We start from the raw sequence: 26521 nt of genomic DNA on the forward strand, positions 1-26521 counted from the left end.
GCTATTGGAGGTGGGCAATAGGGGCCTCGATGGTGATGAGGGTTGGATGTATTATTGGTGGAATGTACATAAATTATCGATGATATGCAAATTTGCCTCCAAACAATGAGCTGGGTCCATATCTCAACTCATAGCAACTTATACCTTCACCCCAAACACGCCCCTTAAGCAATTAAACAATGCAACTCAAATTTTAAATTATGTATGTATAATTACAATAATTTAATAACAACAAAAACACGTGATATGTAAACAAGACAATGTCAGAGAATGTGGTGGGGCGGAGGTATTGACAAAGACGAAGATTACACCGTCTTTATTTAGTTTACAAGTATTATTTTTTCTCTTCACTCCATCCACCTAAATGAAATTTCTACATCCGCTCGGGATAGGTCTCAGTCAATCCCATCTCCCCAAGAGAATGGATATCTCTAGAGAGACTATTACAAATTATAGAATACTACGAGTATTTTTTTTAAAATAAAGTGGAAAATCAAGAACTTTTAGATTAATATTAAAAAAGTTCCCTTTTAATATTTGTTCATCGGTCAATCAACCCATTATTGTCCTACCAACATTAATGTCAACTGGTAATTATTATAGACTAACCCATCCATCAAGTCATTAGAAAGGAAAGAAAATAAGAAATGCTAAAATGCCGTTTTTTCATGTATTTATCATATATTTTGAATTCGAATATTTTTAATAAGTAAAATTAGACCCAATCTTCAATCTTTAAAAGAAAGTTACGTGGATTATTGTTGAGCTAAGCTCACTTCGATAAATAAAAAAATTTAATCATTAAAAATTATTATTATTTTTTTTATTAAAATGTGTTAAATAATAATAATAACGTAATAGGGACATTTTTTCTTCTTTAATTTTAAAAAATAAATAGTAAATTAACTGTATAATTAATTATAGAGAAAAAGAAAAAAAAGCCTCCTCCGGAGTTGGACTTGGGGACTTAGATTTAGGAACCCATGTTTGCAAAGTCGTCTCTATCTCTCTGGTTCTCCTCCAGTTGAGTTCCGACCTACTCTCCTTTCGACTCACTCTCATACCTCTCTCTGGCCGTCAATGGCGGCTTCACTTCCCTCCAACGGATCAACCCTAAGGGACGCATTTGGAAATGTTCTTTCCTTCTTCATTCTCATCTTGATCGGCGTCCTAGCATTCTCAATTCGCCTTTTCTCTGTAAGCTTCTCGATCTCTTATTTCTCTTCCTCTCTTGATCTGACGCTCTCTTAATTTTTCATCCCGAATGACTACAAACCTGAGTAAAGAGCCGATGTTTTGGATTAAGGATCCCCGTTTCTCCCGCTCCCTTGTAAATTATTGTTCAAATGCTACAGATGTCTCTTTACGAGGAGAATTTCTTTATGGAGGAGTCCAGAGCCTGTTTTTCGGTTAACTTTTTGAACATGTGTATTAATTTGAGCGGTTTAGTCACATTGTTTCGTGCAATGATTTGCAGGTGATAAAGTATGAGAGTGTTATTCATGAATTTGATCCTTATTTCAATTACAGAGTTACACAGGTTTGATTTTTGGCGGAGACTTTTTCATTTCTAAGCTTATACGGAATTTTTATAATGTAAGGCTAGGGGTTACGGGCATAGCATGTTAGCTTTGCTCGATAATCGTACATGCCAACCTCTCTAAATTACGTCCACTGCTGCACTGGAAGATGATTTCTGTGTTTTCTTTTCCAGTATCTTTCAAAGATGGGAATTTATGAATTTTGGAACTGGTTTGATGATCGGACCTGGTAAGTTTTTAGTTATTGAGCTGCAAATTCTCAGAGCTAAGTCTTCCTGCCTTGGAGTTTCGTTTCTTTTACCCTAACTGCTGTAAAGTGGTTTTGTGCGTTGATGTTCTTTAGGTATCCCCTAGGACGAGTAATTGGTGGAACTGTTTATCCTGGTCTCACATTAACTGCAGGCACATTATGGCGGTGTGTATTTGAGAACTTATGTCGATTGATTCCTTACTATGCCTCATTTTAACGGGGTGGAAGAAATTGATAATCCTTGCTATTAATGCCTTATACTGGCTAATGTTCTCTTTATTGCTTTCTGCTAGGGTATTAAATGCCTTGAACATTCCTTTGTCTGTGGAAACTGTTTGTGTATTCACTGCACCCGTATTCTCTGCTTTTGCTTCATGGGCAACTTACCTGTTAACAAAGGTTCGGATTCCTGCAACGTGCCATATTTCCTCAACATGTTTTCTGCTCTCTGATTAGTCCAAATAATCCCTCAGTGCTATTTATCAGGAAGTTAAAGGTGCTGGTGCTGGACTGACAGCTGCTGCTCTTTTGGCCATGGTATTTACGCATCACTGATACTTGTAAAACTACGAATCTCCACTTATAGACTTCTTCTTAATCACCACTATTTTGGTGATAACATCAAACACCAAACCTTTTGACGTTTCCCTATTCTCTATAATTATAGTCATTTAAATTTTTATTCATTTATTTGCCACACCTGAGCTAATGGTAGTGGCCTTAGGCTCAGTATGCTGAGTGTTGAGAGTGAAGTGTTTCTTATCGAAATGATTACTCATTGATAATAAACCATACCCCCACAAAGTTTGATCCACTTCCAATTTCTGTCATTCTATTTTTAATGGAATAGTCTATATGTCTTGTATTTTTCATGTTGCTTTTGTCTGAACCAAGTCCCAATGTTAATCTCGGAACTCTTCCATGCATGGAGGCTGGTGGACCAGAATGCATCTCCAGATCTTGTTTATCTACTAAGAATTGTGTGCTTGTTTGAAACTTCCCAATGTATATATAAATGTGAAAATACATAGTTTAGTTACGACTTCATTTTTTCACAGGTTCCATCATATATATCGCGTTCTGTAGCTGGCAGCTATGACAATGAAGCTGTCGCAATATTTGCTCTGATCTTCACTTTCTATCTTTATTTAAAGGTCAGATTTTGTTAGATGAGAAGAATGTAAATTTGTCAAGTATAGTCACATGCTTAGTTTAGTTATGCTCAAATATTGTTGTTGGTAAAGGAGTTACTTTGCTGTTGTCAGATTGGTCAATGGATATCTGTATCATGTTTCTCAGATGCTTAATTTTATATACCATAATCTATCATAATAATAATTAGTATTTTAAGAAAAGTTTCATAGATGCATGAGACTTGCATTGTTTTATTATGTTCCGCTTAATCATACACTGAATTGGTTACATATGAAATGCAGACATTGAATACGGGATCCCTTTTCTATGCCACTTTAAATGCCATTGCATATTTCTACATGGTAAGACTTGTATTCTGGTTCTTTTGGTACCTTTATTTGTGCATCATCATTTTATAATTGTATTCTTATTTAACCTCTTTGATTCCCACGTGTTTCATGTTTGTCTTTTCTGCTTCTATTTATTTATATATTTCTTCACGTTTCTCTCTCTTTAGGTTTGCTCTTGGGGAGGCTACACATTTATTATTAATCTTATTCCGATGCATGCACTTTTGTGCATTGTAACTGGACGCTATTCTTCTCGATTGTACATTGCATATGCTCCTTTTGTAAGTTTTGACTGGCTTAACTTGGAGTGTCTTTTCCTAATGAAAACTTTTATTTGAAGAGATTGAATAAATATCTTAAAAAGCAAAAGCATAATACCTTGTAAAAATTTAACCTTTGTGCGTGATTCATTAGCCCATCTTGAATTAATAAATTTCACGATGCAGGTTGTTTTGGGAACATTATTGGCTGCACTGGTGCCAGTGGTTGGATTTAATGCCGTGATGACATCAGAGCATTTTGCATCATTTTTGGTTAGTATTATTGCTGGTACTTTGACTAACAATGTCTTTGGCAAATTTTCTTGTTGGTGCTCAAATTTGATTTTCACACTGCCTTTAGCTTAGTTGTATGACTGCAGGATTCAATTGCCCTTTGCCCTTTTTTCTTTTGTTATTACTGATGGACATTAATTTGTGTTACCTTTAAACAAGAAGATTCATGGCTATTTGTGTTGAAGTTTATTTGTTTATTTTTATTGTTGTTTGGTTTTATTTCCCTCCATTTTTCTTAATATTTTATAAGTCTGTAATAATATCAGCAATAGTTTAGTCTCTTATATTTGTTTTGTTGATGACTTATTTCTTCTTTGTTCCTGGTTTTGTTTTCAGGTTTTCATCATTATCCATGTGGTGGCCCTTGTTTATTATATCAAAGGAATTCTCTCCCAAAAAATGTTTAAAGTAGCTGTCACTCTCGTAGTATCTATTGGGCTGTAAGCTTCCCATAGCGACGACCCCCCTCCCCAACACACACACACACAAAAATAAGCTTCCAGTTTCAGGAGGATTATGTAATTGATCTCCATTTTTTATTCTTCAGGGCAGTTTGCTGTGCAGTCATTGCGGTTCTTGTAGCTCTTGTTGCTTCCAGCCCAACCAAGGGGTGGAGTGGGCGTAGTTTGAGTCTTCTAGATCCGTAAGAAACCAGCTCACTGAATCATGTTGTTTTTATTTAGATTTATTAATGAATTTTCTGATAGTTGAATGGACCATATGTGATAGTGCTGTAGCTGGGATTTGATCCTTCATAAAAAAATTATGCAAATTCGTACTCTGATCTCATGGCTGCTATTCTTCTAACAAAATAGTTGTTTGCACGTAACTTCATTTATTAGTATGGTCTTTGTCTATCCTTGAGTTATTGGGATGTAAAACATGAGTTGAGCACTTAGGTTTAACACTTCAACATTTCAACTCGTTCTTTTTATTTTCTCCCCTTCCTTTTTGGAAGTAACTTTTAACATTTTAAGGAATAATTAATTATCTATGATATCATTGGCATGAGGAAGTTTTCCTTACAAAGACAAGTTAGATCCTGGTACATGACATCTTAATTCTCGTAGAATGTCCAAGAGAATGCTCTCTCCCTCCCCATCGATCATGGACCCTTACCCCTTTCTTCTAAATTGGACCAAATCTCCCTTTCTACTGAACCGGACCCATCCCCAATTATTACATAGAGCTCACCAACCCACACCAAACCAAGCCCAACCTCTAACAATTTGGGCCTCTCCACCCTATTGACCCAACCTGATTCTTCACAAAGGCCGTTAACTCACATTGAACCAACCTCTAATCCATTGTAGCCCAATGACCCAACAACCCAAACATCTCCCAGATCCAACCCCATTTTCTCCAAAATTGTTTGGGAGTATGGATGTGTCTTTTCTAGAAAATCAACCCCATTTTCTCCAAAATTCTCTTTAGGGGGAGAAATCAAATTTGGAAGAAAATTTTTGGGATGTTTGTATTCCTTTTTCTAGTCCTAATTGTTCAGATGTTACTAGTTCTATGATGCCAAGTGTAGAAACTTCCCAATTAGGGGGAGAAATACTACAAAATGATCATATTGATCAAGTGCCCGAGTTTAAGTTTTATACTAGAATAAAATTCAATCAAGGGAACCAAGACAAGATAGTTGGTTCTTCACAAGACCAATCTGAGACCCCAACGACTGAAACTGGTAATTCTTCTTCTATTGCTACTCCTTCAACTACTCAAAGTACTTTTCCAGTAGTGTCTGATCTTGATGTTCTCATTGCCTTTAGAAAAGGTATTCGAAGTTGTACCAAATATCCTATTGCAAGCTTTATGTCATATAAAAAATTATCAAATAGTCATAGATCTTTCACATTTAGGATTGATGACTTGTTTGTCCCAAAGAATATACATGAAGCTTTAGATGATCCAAATTGGAAATTAGCAATCATGGAGGAGATGAATGCTCTAAAACAAAATGGAACTTGGAAAATAGTAGAATTACCTAAGAATAAGAAACTAGTGGGGTGTAAATGGGTGTTTACCATAAAGTGTCATGCTGATGGTAGTGTTGAAAGATACAAGGCCAGACTGGTAGCTAAAGGATTCACTCAGACATATGGAATTGATTATCAGGAAACATTTGCCCTTGTTGTAAAAATTAACTTTATTAGAATCTTTTTGTCTCTTGCAGTTAATTTAGATTGGCTACTTTACCAACTTGATATGTGAAAAATGCTTTTTTGAATGGTGATCTTAAGGAAGAGGTCTTTATGAGCTAACCATCAGGTTTTGAGAAGGAGCTTTGCTGTAGTAAAATTTGCAAATTAAAAAAAAATCTCTATGGTCTTAAATAGTCCCCAAGAGCTTGGTTTGAGCGTTTTGGAAAAGTTATGTCCCAAAGTCAAGCAGATCATACATTATTTTATAAACACTCCAAGAATAATAAAATCTCAATTTTGATTGTATATAGATGATATTATTCTCACAGGTGATGATGAAGCAGGCTTAGCTGATCTCAAGAAAAAACTGGCTTATGAATTTCAAATTAAGGACTTGGGAACGTTGAAATATTTCCTAGGAATGGAATTTGCAAGATCAAAGAAGGGGATCTTTGTTAACCAAAGAAAGTATCTCCTTGACTTACTTAAAGAGACAGGCTTGCTTGGTTGCAAGGTTGCAAAAACTCCTATTGAACCTAATATAAAGCTTTTAGCAGCAAAAGCAGAAGAAATAAAGGACAAGGAATAATATCAGAGGCTTGTTGGTAGACTACTTTATCTGTCTCATACACGTCCCGATATTGCATTTTCTGTGAGGAGATTATTCTTTCCATATTTGTAAAAGGTCTTTCGCCTATATAAGAAGACCTAATCTGCACATATTTAATAAAAGAAGTGGAGATTAATATTTCTATTCCTCCAATTTCTACAAAAGTATAGTTGCAGACTGAGTCATTGGTCTTGCACTTACCTAGGGCTCCCTTTATTTGGTAAGGCAAAATCGGTCTCCTTTTGGAGCCCTATAACTGAGAAGATTGAAAAAAGTCTTCTTTCTTGACAGCATAAATAGATTTCCAAGGGGGGATCCCTCAGCCTCGTCCAGCCCTCATTATCCAATCTCCCAACTTATTATTTGTCCCTATACAAGCTTCCCACCATGGTGGCCAACAATATAGAAAATTTATTTAGAGATTTTCTCTGGGAGGGTGCCTCAACAAATGGTGGATCCCACCTTGTTAGATGGGATAAGATCATCAAGGCTCAGATTAAAGGTGGCCTCGGGTTACAAAGCATGGGTGATAAAAACCGTGCTCTCCTTGCCAAATGGGTTTGGAGATACTTTCACGAGGATAGGGCCTTACAGAAGCAGGTTGTGGATGCAAAATATGGGGTGACTAATAATAAGTCGTGGCCCAATACTTCTTTCCCCAATTACATCAAAGGACCATGGAGTGCCATCTTGGATCACATGAACCTCATAAAAGAAACTGTCATGATAAATGTTGGCAATGGGAAGAACAATTCTTTTTGGCACGTTAAATGGATTAGACCTCTCCCCTTAACAAGAACTACCCCCCCGCTTATTCTCATTGTCAACCCATAAACATTCTTCTGTACACAATCTTTGGGATACCAGACATGGTTGGTCTCTAACTTTTTGGAGAAACCTCAAGGAGGAGGAGATTGAGAATTGGCTTGACCTTTTGAACGCCATCAATGGTGTCCACCTCACCAATACAAAGGACACATGGATCTGGCATCCCGACCCTTCGGGTTCCTTCACCACAAAATCTCTCTCCTGAACATTGGGAGATGATTTGGAAGTTTCTGATCGCCCCCTATATGAAGCCATCTGGAAGGATTTTTATCCAAAAGAAGTTAAATTTTTTCCTCTGGGAACTTGGCCACAGTGCCATCAACACATGTGATAGGATACAGAGACGACCACCCCACATGGCCCTATCTCCCCGATGCTGCCTCATGTATAAGTCTGGATTTGAAACAGCTAGTCACCTATTCATCCATTGTCTCTATGCTGACAGATTTTGGAAAGAGATCTTTTCATCATTTGGATGGTAAACTGCCCTCCCCAGGGACATTGACAGTGCCTTATACTACACTCTCAATGGTCACCCCTTTACAAAAAACAAAAAACTCATCTGGATGCATCTTATCCGTGCTTTCTTGTAGATCACTTGGAAGGAGAGGAACTATTATCTTTTTGGAAGCTCTTTTGATACTTTTTTTGAACTCATCATCTTTCATGCCGTGAGTTGGTGTAAATGTTCATCTTCTTTTTAATCATACACCCTTTCTTCCCTTTTGACCAATTGGAGATCTCTTATGTAACTCCTTTGGCATGGGCTTTGGCCTTTTCTGTAAATTTTATACATCAATGAAATTTGTTTCATTAAAAAAAAGAGGAAGTTTTTCCTTACAGCCTACGTAAATGATGTAATATTTTATTTTCTATCTTTATTTCCTGAAACATTCAACATTTATTTTATTTTGCGCCAATCGAACAGAACTTATGCAAGCAAGTACATACCAATAATTGCTAGTGTTAGTGAGCACCAACCACCTACTTGGCCTTCTTACTTCATGGACATCAACGTTTTGGCATTTCTGGTTCCAGCTGGTATTATTGTACGTATTTTTGTTAGCGTACCTATTCTTTCAAATATGTTTCAATCATCAGAAATCTTACCTAGGTTAACCTTTGGTAGGCATGCTTTTCACCATTATCTGATGCTAGCTCATTTGTTGTCCTCTACATTGCTACAGCAGTGTACTTCTCTGGAGTTATGGTGAGAACCATTTTCTGGCATCCAAATTAAAAATTTGATCATACATGTACATCTACCTTTTAACATATTACTTTTGATGATACTACAGGTCCGTCTTATGCTTGTACTTGCTCCAGCAGCATGCATTATGTCTGGAATTGCACTTTCTCAAGCCTTTGAAGTTTTTACTCGGTCTATTAAGTTTCAGATGCCTGGAGAAGCGCCAGATGCACAAGAAGTAAAATTTATTCCCATGATGTTGGTTATATCTATGTTTGTCCTTTTTTCTTCTTCTTAGAAGACCATTGAAATGGTACTAATACCGGTTCTTGGGTCGGACAATTAAGGTGGGAGATACCATATCTGATGGTGTTGTAGCACAACATGATGCGGTGAAGCCTGAAAAAAGTGAAGATACAGTTAAAGAACGTCCTTCAAAAAAGAATAGAAAGAAGGAAAGGGAACCAGTTGAAAAGCCTTCCTTCAAGTCCCAAATTCGTAAAAGGCTGCTAGTTTTACCTTTTGCAACATCTATTATTGCTCTTTTCTTACTTGTTTTGCTGGGCGCCTTTTATGTGGTAAGTTGAACATATCTTTCTTTACCATTCTTATTCTAACGTTAATGATAGCAATGCCCATACCAAACACAATTAAAAAATGAGAGCAGTGCTGATATGCTGGTTATCAAGTCTAAATTATGACCAATTGCTCGATTATATTGCTAGCTTTTTTTGATGGCTTAATTGAATTAATTCTATCTCCAAGAATTTTTAGGATACTCCCTAACAAGAACAAAATCTGGAATATATTGAAATATAAGTATGAAGAAGTACATGATAAACCCAAGTATAAGGCACTTAGAACCACCCTTTTGAGTGTCCTCACCCAAGCCCTAGATCACTCCACAGAATAACCTCCCCTTCATTCACTTACCCTCCCTCTATTTATATCTAGAAGTAATAACTACCCCTTATACACCGTCTTCAAGGTGTGCTTACAAACATTATCACACAATTTGCCAACTCTTTTTTTTTGAAAAAACAAGAACAAGAACAATTTGTTAGGATACTTCCTAACTAGAACAAGAACAAGAACAAGATATGAATATATTGAAATATAACTATGAAGAAATGCAAGAGAAACCCACATATAAGGCACTTGGAACCTCCCTCTTGAGAGTCCTCACCCAAGCCCTAGATCACTCAAGGTTAACCTCCCCTTCATTCACTTACCCTCCCTCTATTTATATCTAGAAGTAATAACTACCCTCATACAATAACTACCAGTAACTACCTATCTATCTAATTACCCTTATACCCCTTAACTAACACCATACTAAATACCTAACAAAATTTTATAAGATTTAATGGAACTTGAAAAGTAGATATAGGCTTCAACTTCATCGGTGGAAAATTAAATGTGAAATAGAAAATAGTGGTTTCTGAAAAAGGAAAATTGATTGGTTTTTATTGGTTGGTGGTTGTTTATTGAGGATTTTTTTGGAAGTTTTGAAGTAGCCATTGTTTTTCCGTGCTTGGAAGGGGGCCTCCTTCACTGTTTAATTTCACAAGCTCTCTAAGCTTTCAGTTGAAGTTGTTAGAAAGCTAATCTTTGTTTGGTTGTATCTGCAGTTTGTATCTTTTTATTCCTTTTGGGAGTTTGTATCTTTTGAACCTTTATTCTTTTTCATTATATCAACGAAAAATTGTTTCTTTTTTCTTTTTCTAAAAAAAAAAATTGATTGTTGCTGCAACTTACGAGATTATTGCGTTTTTTTCCTGTGCTGCTGGTGGCTTCTAACTTGATTTCATCTAGGAAACTTATTGCTAGTTGTAACAAAATTATCGGGTTATCTATAGTTTTTTTTTTTTTTGAAAGGAAACCTAACTTTTCATCGATAAAATGAAAAGAGACTAATGCTCAAAAATACATAATTCTTCAAGTGAATATAGAAACTGATAAAAAAGAAGAAGAAGAAGAAATACAAATGAGAGAAAGAGGAGAAGACATCAAAATACAACACACTTAAAATCTAACAAACCAACGCTAGAAAGGAAGCCAAAGCTAAAGAATACAAAAACTTTAAAGCCATAACCAATGGAGGACCAATGAGCAGACATGATAAGAAGTCCAATAAGACCAAAAGTGTGAGGATCAAACCACAAAGCAAATCAACTTTAAAACTGTCGCTTCCAAGCTTGCAACTACTAGAAAAAAAACGCAACTTCTTAAGGGCCAAACAGTAAGGTAGTCGCATAGACACAACAATTCCAAAAAAATAGTTCATGTCGGGTTAACTATAGTATTAACTCTTCCAGGAAGTTACAAATATTACAAGTATTTCATTGCCAAAAATTGTGGAGGTGCATATTATAACGTTCAAGCACTCGCGAATGTAGAAAAAAAACCTACCCTTTTGTTTTATTTTTTCCTGGTAGAAAAAAATTGTGGAGGTGCATATTTCTGTTTTTTTTTCCTCGAGTAAAACACACAGTTGTATTGTAGATACTTTTGTGGTAAAAGTGGATACAACGGCAGATATAATTTCATTTAGATAAGCACTATTAGTTAATAAAATAATCCTAACAATAAGGTTAAATTACAAATTTAGTCTTTGTACTATGAGGTTTGTATTTGTGGTACTTGGACATTCAAAATTATGAACCCAGTTCTTTCTGGAGCCTTCAAAATTTTAAAATTCATGAATCTATCAGATACAAAATTGAAAGTTTAGAGTTCCGTTAGACATAATATGCAAATTTATGCCTAATAGATAAATTAATTTTTAAAAATTTGAATTATCAAAGATCCGTTAGATACAAAATTGAAAGTTTAGGGACCTAGTAGACACTTTTAAAAGTTCAGGGACCAAATAGATACAAACCACAACATTTGGGGTCTAAACTTGTAATTTAGCCTTATAATAATAATATCACAGTTGAATGTGAGAAGATATATGATGGTTTCAAATTTATGGGTTTACAGTTTACTTAAATATATGCGCAAAGGAACAACTATATTAGTCCAAGCTTCCTCTTTAATAGTACTTAAAATAGGCAACATTTTTCTTGCTTTTTGCTCTCCTTGATCTTCATTTCTCCTACTATATTTATTTACTGACTTGGTTTTCTTGTTTATGGGTGTTGTAGGTTCATTGCGTCTGGGCAGCTGCAGAAGCTTATTCAGCTCCTTCTATTGTTTTAACTTCTCACTCCCGTGATGGTCTCCATGTTTTTGATGACTTTAGAGAAGCTTATGCATGGTTAAGCCACAACACTGAGGCTGATGATAAAGTAAGTTTCTGCTTATTCTTGTGTTCCTTCATTGAAATGTTTAGTGTTCCCACGATCCTATGAAATTTGAGGAAATTTGAGGATAAACTATCATAGGTAATATTTTTTCTTTGGTGTTGTTGCTTCTTGTAAACACGGTTCCAGGTTGCATCATGGTGGGACTATGGCTATCAAACTACTGCAATGGCTAATCGGACTGTCATTGTTGACAACAATACCTGGAACAATACCCATATTGCAACTGTTGGTACTGCAATGTCTTCTCCTGAAAAGGCAGCCTGGGAAATTTTCAACTCCTTGGATGTAAAATATGTGCTTGTTGTCTTTGGAGGTTAGCTTGTACTGTTGCCATCCCTATGAATGACTACACTATGCTATTTCTTATTTTTCTGTTATCCACATTAATTATCTTATTTCTTCCAGTTGTAGGAATTTTCTTCAGTCAATTTAGTGAAGTTTTTCATTTGGATATAATCAACTACATTTGCATTTTTTTTCAATGAAAGTTGAAAAAATAACCTGAATGGCTATGAATTTGTTAAAAATACAAGTCAATAGATTAATGTATTTAAATTTACTTTAATAGAATGGTAAACTAGGAAGTCTTTAAGCCATATTTTAAGAAACCGTGTCGTTCCAAGAATTGAAATGGAAAAGGTGGGTAGGAGATTAGTTAAATCATTATGTAAGTTTTTTCAGGACTGGTTGGGCTGAAGTGGAGTGGAATTAGGCAGATCCAGGGCTATGCTAATTCTAGGGGATGAAAACAGGATTAAAATTAGTTGGAAGTGTTGAAAGGAGGTATATCTTTATATTAAAAAATGGTTCCAACTTCCAAGTGATGAAGAGCTGTTAGATTACTAATATTGATGGGCCTATGGAATGTTGGGGAGCTAGTTCTAGTGGGTGTAACTAAAAAAGCCTACAAGGATATTGTCTAGGAGTTTGCTGTATTGGAAGAGACTTTAACGTCACTTGGTGGTGGTCATATGAAAAATTCTATAGAGGAAGGTTACCTCTTTTTCATTCTTATAGCTTTGCTACTCTTGTCCAATGAGATGGATGGGAGATGGTGTCTGAAGAGGGAGGGAGTTTGGTGGCTGGTTGAAGAAAAGATGTTGAAAAGGTAATCATTTTTTAGACATGGTTTATGGATTTGTTCCAAACTGAATGATGCAGAAAAAAATGGATGATACCAAAAAAGAAGGCAGTATTTTTTAAGGATTCTTAGCCTATTAGTTTGGTAACCTTAGTGTATCACGTTCTACTAAACTCGCTCTAGCTGGGAGATTAAAGCAGGTCTTTCCTTTAACAAAATCACCAAGACAGAATGCATTTATTTAATGGAGGAAAATCGTTAAATTTGACCTTGTAATAGCCAGCCCTGTGGAAAAGAGAGAAGAGAGAAGTAAGCTCGTAGAGAGATTTGATAAAATGACTTCTTATCCCCACTTTTTATGCCTACTGGTTGGGTTGTTCTATGTAATTGATTGGACTATGTGGTGCCCGTATGAATGGAGTGAGGGGTTTCACTTTCCATGTTTCGACATTCACACATTTAAGGACAATCACTTTGCACATTAGAAGCTCTTTCCTTATTGTATTTTCGGATGCCTTGTATGATAACCATAGGAAACTAAGATGTCTAGTATAGACGGTTGGGAAGAAAAAACTTGCTCTTGGAAAACTGTGACAATTAGAAATTAACGCTATGAGAATCTGGAAGATGTAAGATGTCTAGTATAGACGGTTGATGACTTTGCTCTTGGTAGTGGAGAGAGTATTTCTTTGAAAGATGGTTCTTTCCTTGTTCAAGTCCCTTATTCTAGGAAGCAACACCCGCCTTGTTGACATCAAAGACTTATGGAATGCTTTGTGGAAAATGGAAAGCCCGAAAAGAGTGAATGTCTTGATGTTTCCTTATTTGGGAGGTCTTAATGCTGCAAACGAAATTCAAAGAAAATGGCCACATATTGCACTAAACCTGAATTATTGCATTTTATGCAGATTGCAGTCCACTCATACAGTAGGAAGTGTTGTGAATTCTTGTTTTGAAAAGTTATATGTAAATTTATCATTCTTAAAATTGATCGTAGGAAAAATATATACTCTGCTGATTCATCTTAACAAATGAAAATGCAGGTCTTGTTGGGTACCCAAGTGATGATATCAATAAGTTCTTGTGGATGGTTCGTATAGGAGGCGGTGTATTTCCTCATATCAAGGAACCGGATTACCTAGTAAATGTTCTTCTTTCACACTGAAACTTGATGCTGTTTTGACTTGTTTGAGGACTAGTTCGTAAACAAAGGTTCTCTAACTACTAATTTGTTTTCTCCCTTTTCTTTCTTTGTAAAGAGAGATGGCCAATATCGTATTGATTCTCAGGCCACTCCAACAATGCTAAATTGTCTCATGTACAAACTCTCGTATTACAGGTTTGTAATTGTTTAGCGCAGCCCATGATTTGTTAAATGGGCATTATTTCTTTCTTGGTTTCTGCAGTTGTTTTCTTTTTTACCGTTATAATTATTTTTTGGTCTGTTTGGCTGCAGGTTCGTGGAGACAGATGGGAAAGGGTTTGATCGGGTGAGGCAGACAGAAATTGGGAAGAAATATTTTAAACTTTCGCATTTTGAAGAGGTAAGCGACAAAATCTTCCAAAGAGGAAAGAACAATCTTTTGATTTTAAGAGAAAATTTAACTTTACAATTTGATCTAAGAAATTCTTTCTGGGGGGGGAGGGGTTATATAAGATGGAGGAGCTGTGATTTTTTGTTGGTAGAGAGAAACTTGTTAGTTAAGAATATGGGATTTCATGAAAAGATAGAAGAAATGAACACATCCATCCTGTTGTCTTTTTTCCTATTGTCATTGTTGAAGAGGAAAAAGAAGTTTCCAACATATTGACTTGAGATAGTGGTGCTTGCATTAAAGTCATATAACCACCCTTTTCTTTCCTTCCTTGCTTTCTCTTTTTTGTTGTTTTTTTTAATTATAAAATTTGAAAGAAATAACAGAAACAGATTGTTTCATCCTTGTATGAATTACTTAAAAAGGGGTGAGGAAAACCTCAACCCACCAATGGAAGATTACACAAAACTCTACCACTTGGAATTTCGAACCTTAAGTAGAACGGTATTATTTCAAAACAGGGGGAGGACTTGCACCAAGAGCTAAGTAACGGAAATTAAATTATTGGAGAAGTGGCATTATCTATGTGCTTCATTTTGAAGATTCTCATGTTTTCTCCCTAACCATTTATCTTTGCTTCTTTGTAACAGTTCCACCTAATCCACGTTGTCAGATCTAATCTTATCATATTCAATAATATATTTTTGCAATATTATTACTCTTAATGAGATATCTTTTGTCAATGAGGAGTAACTTATTAAGCAGTTTTCAGTTTCAGACTATGCATTATTTACAAGTTGCGATATGCACAGTACTTCATGCGGTTTCTGATGTGCATCTTTTTAGGTATTCACCACTCACCATTGGATGGTGAGAATCTACAAATTGAAACCTCCAAAGAACAGAATGAGGGGAAAAACCAAAAAATTAAAGACGGTATGTACACTTCAAGTGCTGTTCACTTGGTCGAGCTGACACCGATTTCTTTCTTTTTTTTTTTTTCTTTTCTTTTCCCTCCCTTCTAGAGTACTGCTGCCATCATCCTTTAATTATTATTGCTATTTGATGGTTTTCGATTTGCAGAAATCCAGCTCAACCACCAGTTCAAAAAGAAAAGGAACAAAAAAGAGAAATCCGTGGCACTGAAATATCAGCTGACGACGATGGGATCACGTTCAAAAAGCATGTAAGCTACATATATAATTGACAACCTTGGCAGGTACCTTTTGAGGCATAGCGATAATTTTCTTGCGGACGGCGAAATTTTGTAGTCTAATCATATATATTTTTCCCTCCTTATATATGACACATTTTAACAGGATCTAATTGAAATATCAAGCCGATAGATTTTTTTTACGCACTTTCTGGGGTATTTTATTCGTCAAATTTCTTCTCGTCTCATGAATGTTAGCTCACAAAGAACCCATCTTCTACCTGCATAGACATGCCTAACGAGAACAGTCTCTATTACTGATAGTTCTCTCTTTCTATTTAGGTTGCAAGTTCCCATTTTCTTTTCCAGTTCCCCGACTGGATTCTGTTGAAAACATAACGAAAAACGTGTTTGCAGCTATTGATATATTTGGGGTTTAGGGTTTAGGATTTTTTTCCTAGTTGTCCTATCCAGTCCAGAGGATGATAGATACCCAACTTTGGTTCAGTATCAGCACATTCTGTCTAAGGAGTGGTAACTGTTGAGCATTAAATATTGTTTAGTTTTGGTTGGAAAGAACTGGGAGAGGTTTATTCTTGAGTGAATTGTTGTTGAGTTTATTCGTCCAGACTAGTTTCTTTTTGCCTCGGCCACAAGTTAAACGTTTCAGTCTCTCCAAAGCAGAGATTTATTCTTGAGTGAATTGGTGATCTTTCAGATCAACTATAAAATGAAATCGAGGGTAAGTTCTTTATTTTCTTTTTCGTTTTTTTTAAAATTTTATTTTTAAAAATTTATTTAAAAGCGAGAGTAAGCTTTTCAACTCTTAGTTTGAACTTTCAGGGATTTTAGTACACAATTCGAATTCTGTTTTATGTTTTCAGATTTTCCGAATTAAGTAAATATATGTTTGCCCGACAATATGAATTCTATTTCTAAAAATTGTTTTTGGATTTTGCCATTTAAATTATGTAAATTTTGAAAACAATATNTATTTAGAATTTGAATTTTAAAATTTAAAATGTAGAATTATATTAAATAAGGAAAAAATATTTAGAAATATAGCATGTCATGTTATAAAGTAAATTCAATTTTTTTAAATTAAGTATTGATTAAATTATGTTAAATTTCAAGTTTGGTCTCCGTGATTTGGATAAGGTTTTTAGTCCACAAATTTAGAATTTAGTTCTTAGGGTTTGATATAACTTCATATTAAGTCTATAGTTTGTTAAGCCCTCTTAAATAATCCCTACCATAGGAATTTTATTATGGAGCTTTTATCAAACCATATGTGGTAAATTCTAATTATAAACCATAAAACCTAAATTTTTACCTACATGGGAACGAAAATTTCAATTTTTCCTATAAATTATATAATATTAACAAACAATAATTATACAATTTTTTAAAACATAAAACATGTTCATAAATAAATTTATAATAATTTATTGTCAACTAATATTTAGTGGATAACTATAATTAGTTTACAATTGTTTAAATTAGAATTTAATTTTTTAATTCTGCTATCAAACACATATTTGAAAAAAAAAATCCTTTTTTATTTAATCCATTGTTTTCAAATTTTTGTTTGCAAACTCTTTACAATATATCCCCTTAGGGGTCGTTTGGAATGTAGATATTGTTTCAATCTGGGATTTGAATGTTTGAGTTTTAAATATGATTATTAATATTTGTGTTTGTATTTGGATGTGTGATAATTAATGTTTGAAAGTTAAATATTTGTGTTCAATTCAATACTTTGTATGTAGAAACTAAAAGTAAATAATTACTTAATTAAATGCAAGAGATCAATTAAACTTAACATTAGTTAATTTATTATTATGTTAATTAATTATTTAATTAATAAAATAATAAATAAATAAATAATTTTTAATTAGGGTTGTTTTTAAATATAGAAAAATAAATAAACAAATCTATAAAATATAGCAAAATGTTAGAATTATCAATGATAGATGCTTTCTATCAGCATCTATGATTGATAGTTCTAAAATTTTGCTATATCTTGTAAATATTTTCAACCATTTTACCACTTGAAATAATTTTCCTTTCAATTAATCATAATTAAACTAATTACTAAAAATAATTAAATTAATTAGAATATTAATAATTAACAACAATAATTTATATTAAATAGTCAAATAAGTTTTAAAGTTTCCTGGATAATATTATCCCAAGTTTTGAAAAGTAGAATTATGCAAAACAAACAGAGATATTAAATATCTATCTAAAGTTCCATGGAAAACCTGTGAAACAAACGAGACTTTATTGATTTGATATTCTCCTCGAATTTAACTATAGTCCTTCCTGTTTCAATGTTTGTGACTTTCAAAATAAAAAATAATCTCTGTAAGCTTGGCTTAGAACTAGGAGTCTTGTTACCTGCTCGAGCTGTTTTAGAAGGAAAAGGAAGAAAGGAATGTGACATTGTCCCACACAAAAAAAGAAAGAAAGTTGAGCTAGCCCGACCTATGGGTTTGTCGAATTCTAAGGCGGCGCCTCACATATAGGTAGCAATATATGAGTTTACTTTGAACAACTTCCAATGTCGTATCTTTTGTATGCCCTTCGGTAAGGGAGACCAATTTGTTTGATAGAATATTAAGTCGAAAAGAACTCGGATGCTCCTTAAGATGTACCTTCAATAAAATACTGTCATGTGACATTTTATTTAAAAGATAATTCTTTTAATTCTACTTTTGTGTGGTTAATAAGTAGGGAGTATAAGAGTTAGGTGCAGTCTAGGTTGTACCTAATCATTGTTCGAAGTAATTAATAAGTACCTGTGAAAATATCGTGCATACCTCATAACGATCCCTCCTATCTTTTTCTTATGAGCCCAAAATCTCTCTAGTGGACGACCCCTTTGTGAGAGTAATTGAAACAAATGAAAAAATGCAAAGAGGGAGAGGAAAAAAAAGTTAAGGATATTTTGATAATGTTAACGACATAATAAGCAAAAGAGCGAAATTCTTAATTTTCAAAAAGTATGGTTTTGGACTTTTTATTGTTGGGGCTTCTATACAATTATCTCCATTCTTATGAATATTATGATGGTTTATTTTTGACATGTTAAAATAAAAAATAATAAAATAATTGAAAAAAAAATATTAACATGTTATTTCTTGAAAACGAGTGGACAGATAAAGAAGAATGATAACTAATCATTAATCAAACAAATACATGACAATGAAAAAACTTCTAGTACTATGGGAGTGTTCTCTATCATTTATATCTAATATATCGTTAGTTGATATATTATTATGCTAAAGTAGTATGAAAATTCTTTTTCACTATCTCCACTCATTATCGATTGTGAAAGATATTATAACTACTTTTGAATTGATTTTCTAAATGTTTAAATAAGTGTTTCTAAGTGAAAAGTGATATTTTTAAACACTTAAAAAATCAATTCAAATAAACCTTTTTAAGACTTATAAAAAAAGAGAATTTTTTATTCTGAGATCTAATAATGCGAGCGGCTTGGTTGAGTGTTCATATGACCAGACCTAATTTTATGGATTGCGAAATTAGCACTCGACTAACCTTTAATAAAAAATAATCAATTTGACATATATGGTTTAAACTTAGTTCCAACTTTGTCTATTTAGTTATAAAACTTTCTATTAGGACCCTGCCAAAAATTAATTTTACTTATATGAACCAATCATAAGCTAAATAACACAATTTTTTTATACAATCATACAAAATATATTAAAATTATAAGTACCAACTTGAAATTAAGTTTTATAACAACAACAATAATAATGAGGAACTATAGAATTTGGCTTCTGATCTTAGTACAAGAGATTCACCAATAAATGATATAGCTGAGACGGCTGCTTCTGCAGTCCATATGATGGATAAACAAAGGAAAATCATTTTTGCAGAAATTCAACGTATAAAAAAAGATTATGAGAAGCCACTGGATGCATCCATCTTTAAGGTATTGCCTACTTTATTGTACAACACTTACTCAAAACTCATGGAAGGACCTATACCCTACCTGTCGTTATGGCTACCTTACATGTATTCTATTTATGGTTATATCATGTTTCTCATTTTTGTATTCACTCCCAGCTCACAGAGTACGAAGCAAAGATACTTGATATGAGTAGAGAAAGAGATTAGTTATTGATAAAACAAAGAGATGTTGCTAATCAAGAAGCACATATGTGGCAATCTGAGCTTGCAAAAGCTAGAGAGTTAAAGAGCAAGCTGTGATTCTAGAAGGTGCTATTGTGAGAGCGGAGGAAACAGTCCGGGTATCAGAGGTTGATGCTGAAGCAAGAATAAAGGATGCTAAACAGAAAGAGGTAGCTGCTTTGAAGGAGAAGTAGAAGCTTATGGCATATATAAATAGCTTACATGCATTTATGATCTTTTTCCCTTCTAAATAGTCCAACCCACATGATACATTTGATAAATTTGTAGGCAGGTTACAACCATGAAATTTTAGCGTCTCACCCGGCTAATGAAAGGTCATCTGGGCTAGGAGGTTTTTCTCCAATAATGTAATCAATCTTCCCTTGTCCACGAATATACATTTAAACACTTTGGGACCAATGAAGAAGGTTATCCCTATTAAGTTGAATGGTAGTTATTTGGACAGTGAGACTGTTGACTAGAGTGCGGTTGTCTAAGACTTTAGTTGTAGTGGACTTAGTGTTTGACATATTGCTGAAGAAACACAAACCCAAAGAGAAAAACAGTAGATTTGGAAATACAAAACCAGAAGAATAGGAAACAATGTTGGTTGGTGGAAGGTGGCAACTGGCGGCAGAACAAGGCGGTAAGCGGCGGAACACACGACGACGGTGGCTGTAGACTTAACCGGCCGACAGACATAAGTTAACCCCGAACAAAAAATACTTCATGTGGACAAGCTAAACGTGAACGATGAAGGAAAGGACGGTTTCGGCGGTCTACAACTATGGCGGGGATGTGACGTTTGACGAGGCTCTGAAGACTGGGTGACTGTTGCGAATGGGAAAGGAGCTTGACGGTGGTGGCGGTACAACTAGGGTTTTTTTAGTTTTTTAGAAAGGGGAATTTTCATAAAAAGAAAAAAATATAAAACTATTTACACAGTATAGCAAAAAACAAACTTCACCGCAGGTTTTTTAAAATTCCCAAATCACCCCTTTTTATATTTGAAATTTGTGCGTATACTGATCGCCGATTTTCTTCTTCTTCACCGACTTCCTTCTGCACAAAATCAGAAACTTCTTGATCGTCTTCTCCATTGACTCCATCCTTCATCAACTTGATCTATCTCCTCCTCCTCCTGATCTCAAATCCATATTTTTCTTCTTCTTCTTCATCACAAAATTTTAGGCCAAATTCATATATTCCTTCTTTTTCTTCTCTTTCTTCTACACAACATCAACCTCTTTCTTTTGTTTTTCTATAGATTTTTCACATAAACTTTATGTTTAGTTTCTTCTTCTTCAATTGACATGATAATATTATTTTTCTTCTTCAATGGATTGAATCAAATTCAACAGCTCAAATTGAACTAACAGACATTGGAATGTGGCTAATTCAATTGATAAATTGTGATAGAGTTTTATCACTGTCTATTGCTAATAGACAGTGATAGAACCCTTATTACAAGTTATTCGAGAGACAGTGATAGAATCCTTATTACAAATTAATTGAGAGACAGCGATAGAAATCTATCACTGTCTATCACATCTTCTTTATAAAATAAATCCAACTATAAAATAAAAGGTTAATTATCCATCCTCTTCTCAATTACCTATGAAAGAAAACTAACTATATTTCAAAACAAAATATATATTTTAAGAAACAATCACTAAATTACACACTCTCATCAACCTAAAGGGTAATTTGACGGAAGATAAACCAACTGATAGACAGTGATAGTAGTCTATCACTATACTATCACTGTCTATCTGATAGTGTCCTATTGGTGCCATTTGATAATGTTCTATCGGTGTCTACTTAAGAGTGTTTTATTAGTGTCTATCACACTAATATCATTACTTTCTAGCTTTAATGAAGAAATTGTAAATTTTGGTTCAAAGAAATGAAATTCACACCCCGACTTGTATTTTCTCATCTTCAAGAAATGCTAAATTGAAGCTTTCCAAGCCATTGAAAGAGTGATAAAAGACTATAACCTACTATCAGTGATAAAAACCTTAGTCATGTTATAATTGAAGGATCTCTTATCAAAGAAAACCTATGAGCGGAAGCAAGATCATTCCAAATTCACTGTGACAGAATTACAAGCATTCATAAACATATAAGCCAGTTGTGCATCTTCTAACAACGCATGCTTCCATAAATAAGTGCAAAGGGACGAGAGACATACCTTTTGAAGAACTCTTCTTCTAACTTTCTCTCGCTCTCCTAGAGTCTTGGACCAATACCTCTTGTTGTCACTTAGAATGCCCAATCGTCTAGTGGATCGTCTGGTCAATCACGAACAACCTTCTCCACGAACAAGTAAACCTTTCGGACACCACCACTTAGTGACTTTGGTATTCTCGGAGTGAGAATCTAGGAGGTGTGGGCTCTGTTGGATTTGGTAGAGGTTTGGAGGAAACAACGATCGAACTCAATGACTAAGCAAGTGGGAGAGTATAGAGTCTATCACATAGACTTTATGCTTGATCATTTAATAAAAGATAGCAGGTACACGATTGTTTAGGAAAAACAGCTTGATCGTTTACACGATCGTTAAGAGAATATCGCTCAGGTACGCGATCGTTTAGTAAAAGATTACACGGTTGTTTAGACAAAGGCGCGTGTACACGATCGTTTAGATAAACACTTGAAGCTGTCGTGTAGTCTCTTGTTAGCTAAATGTTTGGCTATGTACACAAAATGATGCGATTAAACGATTCTTTTCCAAAATGAAAACATTTTTCATTTTATCCTTCAATTATGAAAACTGAATAAAATCTCACACTTTCACGCACGGTTAAGGAGAAACTACCAACAATTATCTCATAATTGTTTTAATTATAAATAAATACAATAACTAACTTATCATATTATATTCATAACCTATAGTTTTAATATCACATCATATGTAATATTTAAACCATAGTCCTTTTCTCCTTTACTTAATAAAAATCATATTTACATCAAATTCCTCTAATTAATCTATCTCATACATTATGTCAACTATATCACATATAATTGTACCAGTTTAATCATATCATATATAATCAAACTCCCTTTTGTCAATTTGAACACTTCAAACTGACCCAAAAACTGATTCTCAACTTGAATTCATTAAGCTACCAAGAGGACCTTATGAACCTGCTTGAAGCTCTAACGATACGTGAATAGCTGACTAAACTCTTTAGTCACGAGATCCACCATCCATTAACTGTTGGGTACTCCACTAAAGAACGGCTGCTGCACTCAGCTCACTACAGATATATTTCTGTGTCCATCGAATATAACCAGTCAACAGTACGATAACCCTTCATAGATGCTCGTAAGTATAGCTGAGCCAATTTACTGTTTTGTCCCAGTAGTTACATCTAACTCCTTAAGTACCACTGATCCTTCTAATGAACAATATATCATAGTCCTACTATGAGTGGACACATCTTGAGCCATGAGAAGATATGTGGCGCCACATCGTTCAAGCCCCAGAATCAGCCCTTAAGGGAGCAATTTATCTACTAGTTACCCATGCTTCAAGGAAGAAGTGAATTCCATCTTGTGTAGCTGAGTTTCCAGCTCCCCAATCAGACGAATTCCCAAAGTGGTAGGTTTGAGATGGCGATCTAGCCACTCGCACCCATGCAAATCAAAGGACTGCCCTCAAAGGTAGGAGTTCCCAACTCACTCAGGATTAAGGTCATGTAACCTATGGTCATTCTAGTGAAGTGAAGTCTCTGTCATGAACGACTTTATATAGCGAGACTAATTACTTCGTGGTCCGGTCTTATACAAACTCCTTTGTATAGGACACCTCCACTCGCATGTCTTCACATGAATGATCAGGATCAGACCATCTGTAGTATGTCACACACTTGTAACTATCTTCAAAGTGTGCTACATCCGTAGTGTCACCAGGATAAGGTTTCTCTCCTATATTCATATACTATAGACCATTTTGGTTATCACTTAAGGCATGATCCACTTGTATGTTTCCACATATATGCTTAAATTACAACGAAAATCGAGGATCTTAGTTTGTTGGTTTGTGGTAAAGCAATTAAAACATCTCATGTTTCATAGACAGTAGTGAAGAAAAATATCTCATATTATTACATCACAAGCGTTTGTTCAATACAGGTGTTTACAAACTACAGAACCCAACGAGAGTTTAAGACATCAACCCCAACAATAATGAAGTAGAAAAATGTTCACTATCATTGATAAATGTTCACTATCGATAGATAGTGATATAACACTATTAGTGATAGATAGTGATAGAAGTATTTCATTGTCTATTAGGGATAGTTAGTGATATAACACTATCACTGATAGATAGTGATAATAGTTTATCATTGTCTATCAGTGATAGATGTCTATCAAAGTATATTAATTTTCATGCATATTTCTATCAATGATAGAAGATTATCACTTACTATCAGTGATAGAACTATATCACTTTCTATCATGTTCCTCCCCACTTGATTGTGAAACCTTAGTCAAGTTATGTAGTAAACAATGTTATATCATCAATCATCTATCATTTACAAACCAGACAATGTTAAATCACATATCATTAACTGATACTTTCACTGATAGACACTTCTATCAGCCTCTATCAATGATAGACTTGTATCGGTTTCTATCACTGATATATACTGATAGACTTTTATCAGCCCCTATCAGTGATAAAATTTTTGGTTTTGGCCAAAGAGTAAGCCATCTTTCCTTTTATTTATGCTATTCATTTTCTTCTACCCATCATTTCCACTTACTAACCTTTGATTCTTTCATTTCGGCAGAGATTTGGAGGTTTATCCTACTTTTCGGGTGTAGAATTGTGTGGGAATTTTGTCCATTTTAAGAATAAGAAAGTGCACAAAAGGACCATTTCTGACTTCAATTAAACATTGTTCATCTAATTTCTTTTTTATAATCTTCAACACATCTAGATTTAAGTATATTGTAACACTTAAAGCACTTTCATTAATTCAACAATTTTTTTTTTGTATTTTTCCACTAAATGGGTGGCTGGCTAAACTTGTAATTTTTCTCGGTGGCGGTGGTTGAAAGACGAGGATTAAGGTGCTAGGTGGCGGGTATCAGTTGGTTGGATAGACTTTTATCAGTTTCTGTCACTGATAAACACTGATAGACTTCTATCAGTCTCTATCAATGATAAACTTGTATCAGTTTCAATCACTAATAAACATTGATAAACTTCTATCAACCGCTATCAGCGATATACTTCTATCAGTTTCTATCACTGATAGGCACTGATAGATTTTTACCAACTTTTATCAATGATAGACTTGTATCAATTTTTTTTATCACTTATTATATCAATGATAGATTTCTATCCATTTCTATCATCTGTTTCTATTGCTGATAGACACTGATAGACTTTTATCAACCTCTATCAGTGACAGATTTCTATCAGTTTCTATTACTGATAAACACAGATAGACTTCTATCAACCTCTGTCTGTGATAGACTTCTATCCGTTTCTATCATTGATAGACATTGATGGACTTTAATTTAAGAAAACTATATATTAATGTGATTAATATATAATAATGGATATGATCTGTAATTAAATTAGAAAACAATATTTGAATAAGATTCAAATTAATTATTAGAGAGGTTTTTCACATGGGATGTATATGATAATTAAATGTATGTTGGAGTTAGCATATACTTAGCGGAAGCAAACAGAATCATTAAACACTCTAATTCATCAATTTTAGCAACTAAGAAAGTATGTTCATAAGGAAAAACTAGGGTTTGAAGATATACCCTTGAAGACCTTCTTCAATCCACGAATTTAGCTTCAATCTTGACTCCAAAAACTTGTACACTATCACTTAATGTTCCCTACTATTCTCTTGGATCTTAGATTAGGTGATGGAACCTAAAATGAATTGAAATTTAAGGGAATTTTGTGGAAGAAAAGGCTTTTTTTTGTTTGGAGTTGAAGAACTTTTCTTCTTCACTAAAACCAACAAAATTTTTTCTTTGCATGCTATTAAGTCTCAGCAAAAGTTTTCCTTTTTATAAAAAAAACCAACATGCAGCTCCCTCAAACTTTCACCTTCTCTCTAGAATCTATCATTTTCCTCCTCAAACTTCTTGGAGACCACACTTCCAAGTTCTTTGAATACTAGAGAATAGCAAGATAACCTCACTGGTGGTGCCTTCTACGTTGGAGAAGTTCGAGATTATTAACAACGGTGGAAGAAAAAGAAAACTAGAGGAATAAACAAAGGTAAGTTGTGATTTCTCCTATTCTTCCTTTTTCAAGCATACCTTTGTTTTCTTTGAATGTTTATCCTAAAATAACGTGTTTTATTTTACTATTTTTGTTTCTTTAAAAATTGAATTTCTAAATGCAAGACGTTCACATGCTTCGGCTTGGGATTCAATCCTTTCAATTGGTATCAGAACCAATGTTTTCTTGCATTTTGATTTTCTTTTGTTTGAAACAAAATTCAGTTCATGAGGTGGGTTATTTTTCTGCATTTTGCTTGAAAATTTTTGAGGTTTAGCATGTTACTGTAAATCGAGTATGTAAGTCCATGTCATTCGTGGCAAAAAGTTGCTGTGAAAAGAACCTGGGAAAACAAAGGCAGAACAAGAAAAAACTGAGAGAAATAGTGAAGTTCGGTTTTTTAGGG

General features: G+C 34.3%; 1 protein-coding gene across 2 annotated transcripts; it reads left to right on the top strand.

The window, feature by feature from the left end:
• Positions 1 to 938: 938 nt before the first annotated feature.
• Positions 939 to 15891, top strand: LOC120071298 (dolichyl-diphosphooligosaccharide--protein glycosyltransferase subunit STT3A). Of its 2 annotated transcripts, none has more exons than XM_039023491.1 (23): positions 939 to 1197; positions 1478 to 1540; positions 1715 to 1770; positions 1885 to 1956; positions 2085 to 2190; positions 2278 to 2328; positions 2850 to 2945; positions 3228 to 3287; positions 3443 to 3556; positions 3722 to 3808; positions 4166 to 4269; positions 4377 to 4472; positions 8343 to 8463; positions 8544 to 8624; positions 8713 to 8841; positions 8951 to 9181; positions 11753 to 11896; positions 12041 to 12227; positions 14039 to 14136; positions 14255 to 14334; positions 14452 to 14539; positions 15377 to 15466; positions 15614 to 15891. In XM_039023491.1, the coding sequence occupies exons 1-23, from the start codon at positions 1081 to 1083 to the stop codon at positions 15674 to 15676; spliced, it is 2334 nt and encodes a 777-aa protein (XP_038879419.1). In that variant the 5' UTR covers positions 939 to 1080; the 3' UTR covers positions 15677 to 15891. The 2 variants fall into 2 exon arrangements, with proteins under 2 accessions (XP_038879419.1, XP_038879420.1); XM_039023492.1 differs by having other exon boundaries at positions 1065 to 1197; positions 1356 to 1540.
• Positions 15892 to 26521: the final 10630 nt, after the last annotated feature.

Source organism: Benincasa hispida, chromosome 2 (genome assembly GCF_009727055.1).
Source record: "Benincasa hispida cultivar B227 chromosome 2, ASM972705v1, whole genome shotgun sequence".
Classification (NCBI taxonomy): Eukaryota; Viridiplantae; Streptophyta; class Magnoliopsida; order Cucurbitales; family Cucurbitaceae; genus Benincasa; species Benincasa hispida.

Bases quoted from the DNA above. Each gene is read 5' to 3' on its own strand.
- LOC120071298 (XM_039023491.1), top strand. From the start codon at position 1,081: ATGGCGGCTTCACTTCCCTCCAACGGATCAACCCTAAGGGACGCATTT. The intron at 3,557-3,721 runs GTAAGTTTTGAC...TTCACGATGCAG, and splicing joins ACATTGCATATGCTCCTTTT to GTTGTTTTGGGAACATTATT. The intron at 9,182-11,752 runs GTAAGTTGAACA...TGGGTGTTGTAG, and splicing joins TGCTGGGCGCCTTTTATGTG to GTTCATTGCGTCTGGGCAGC.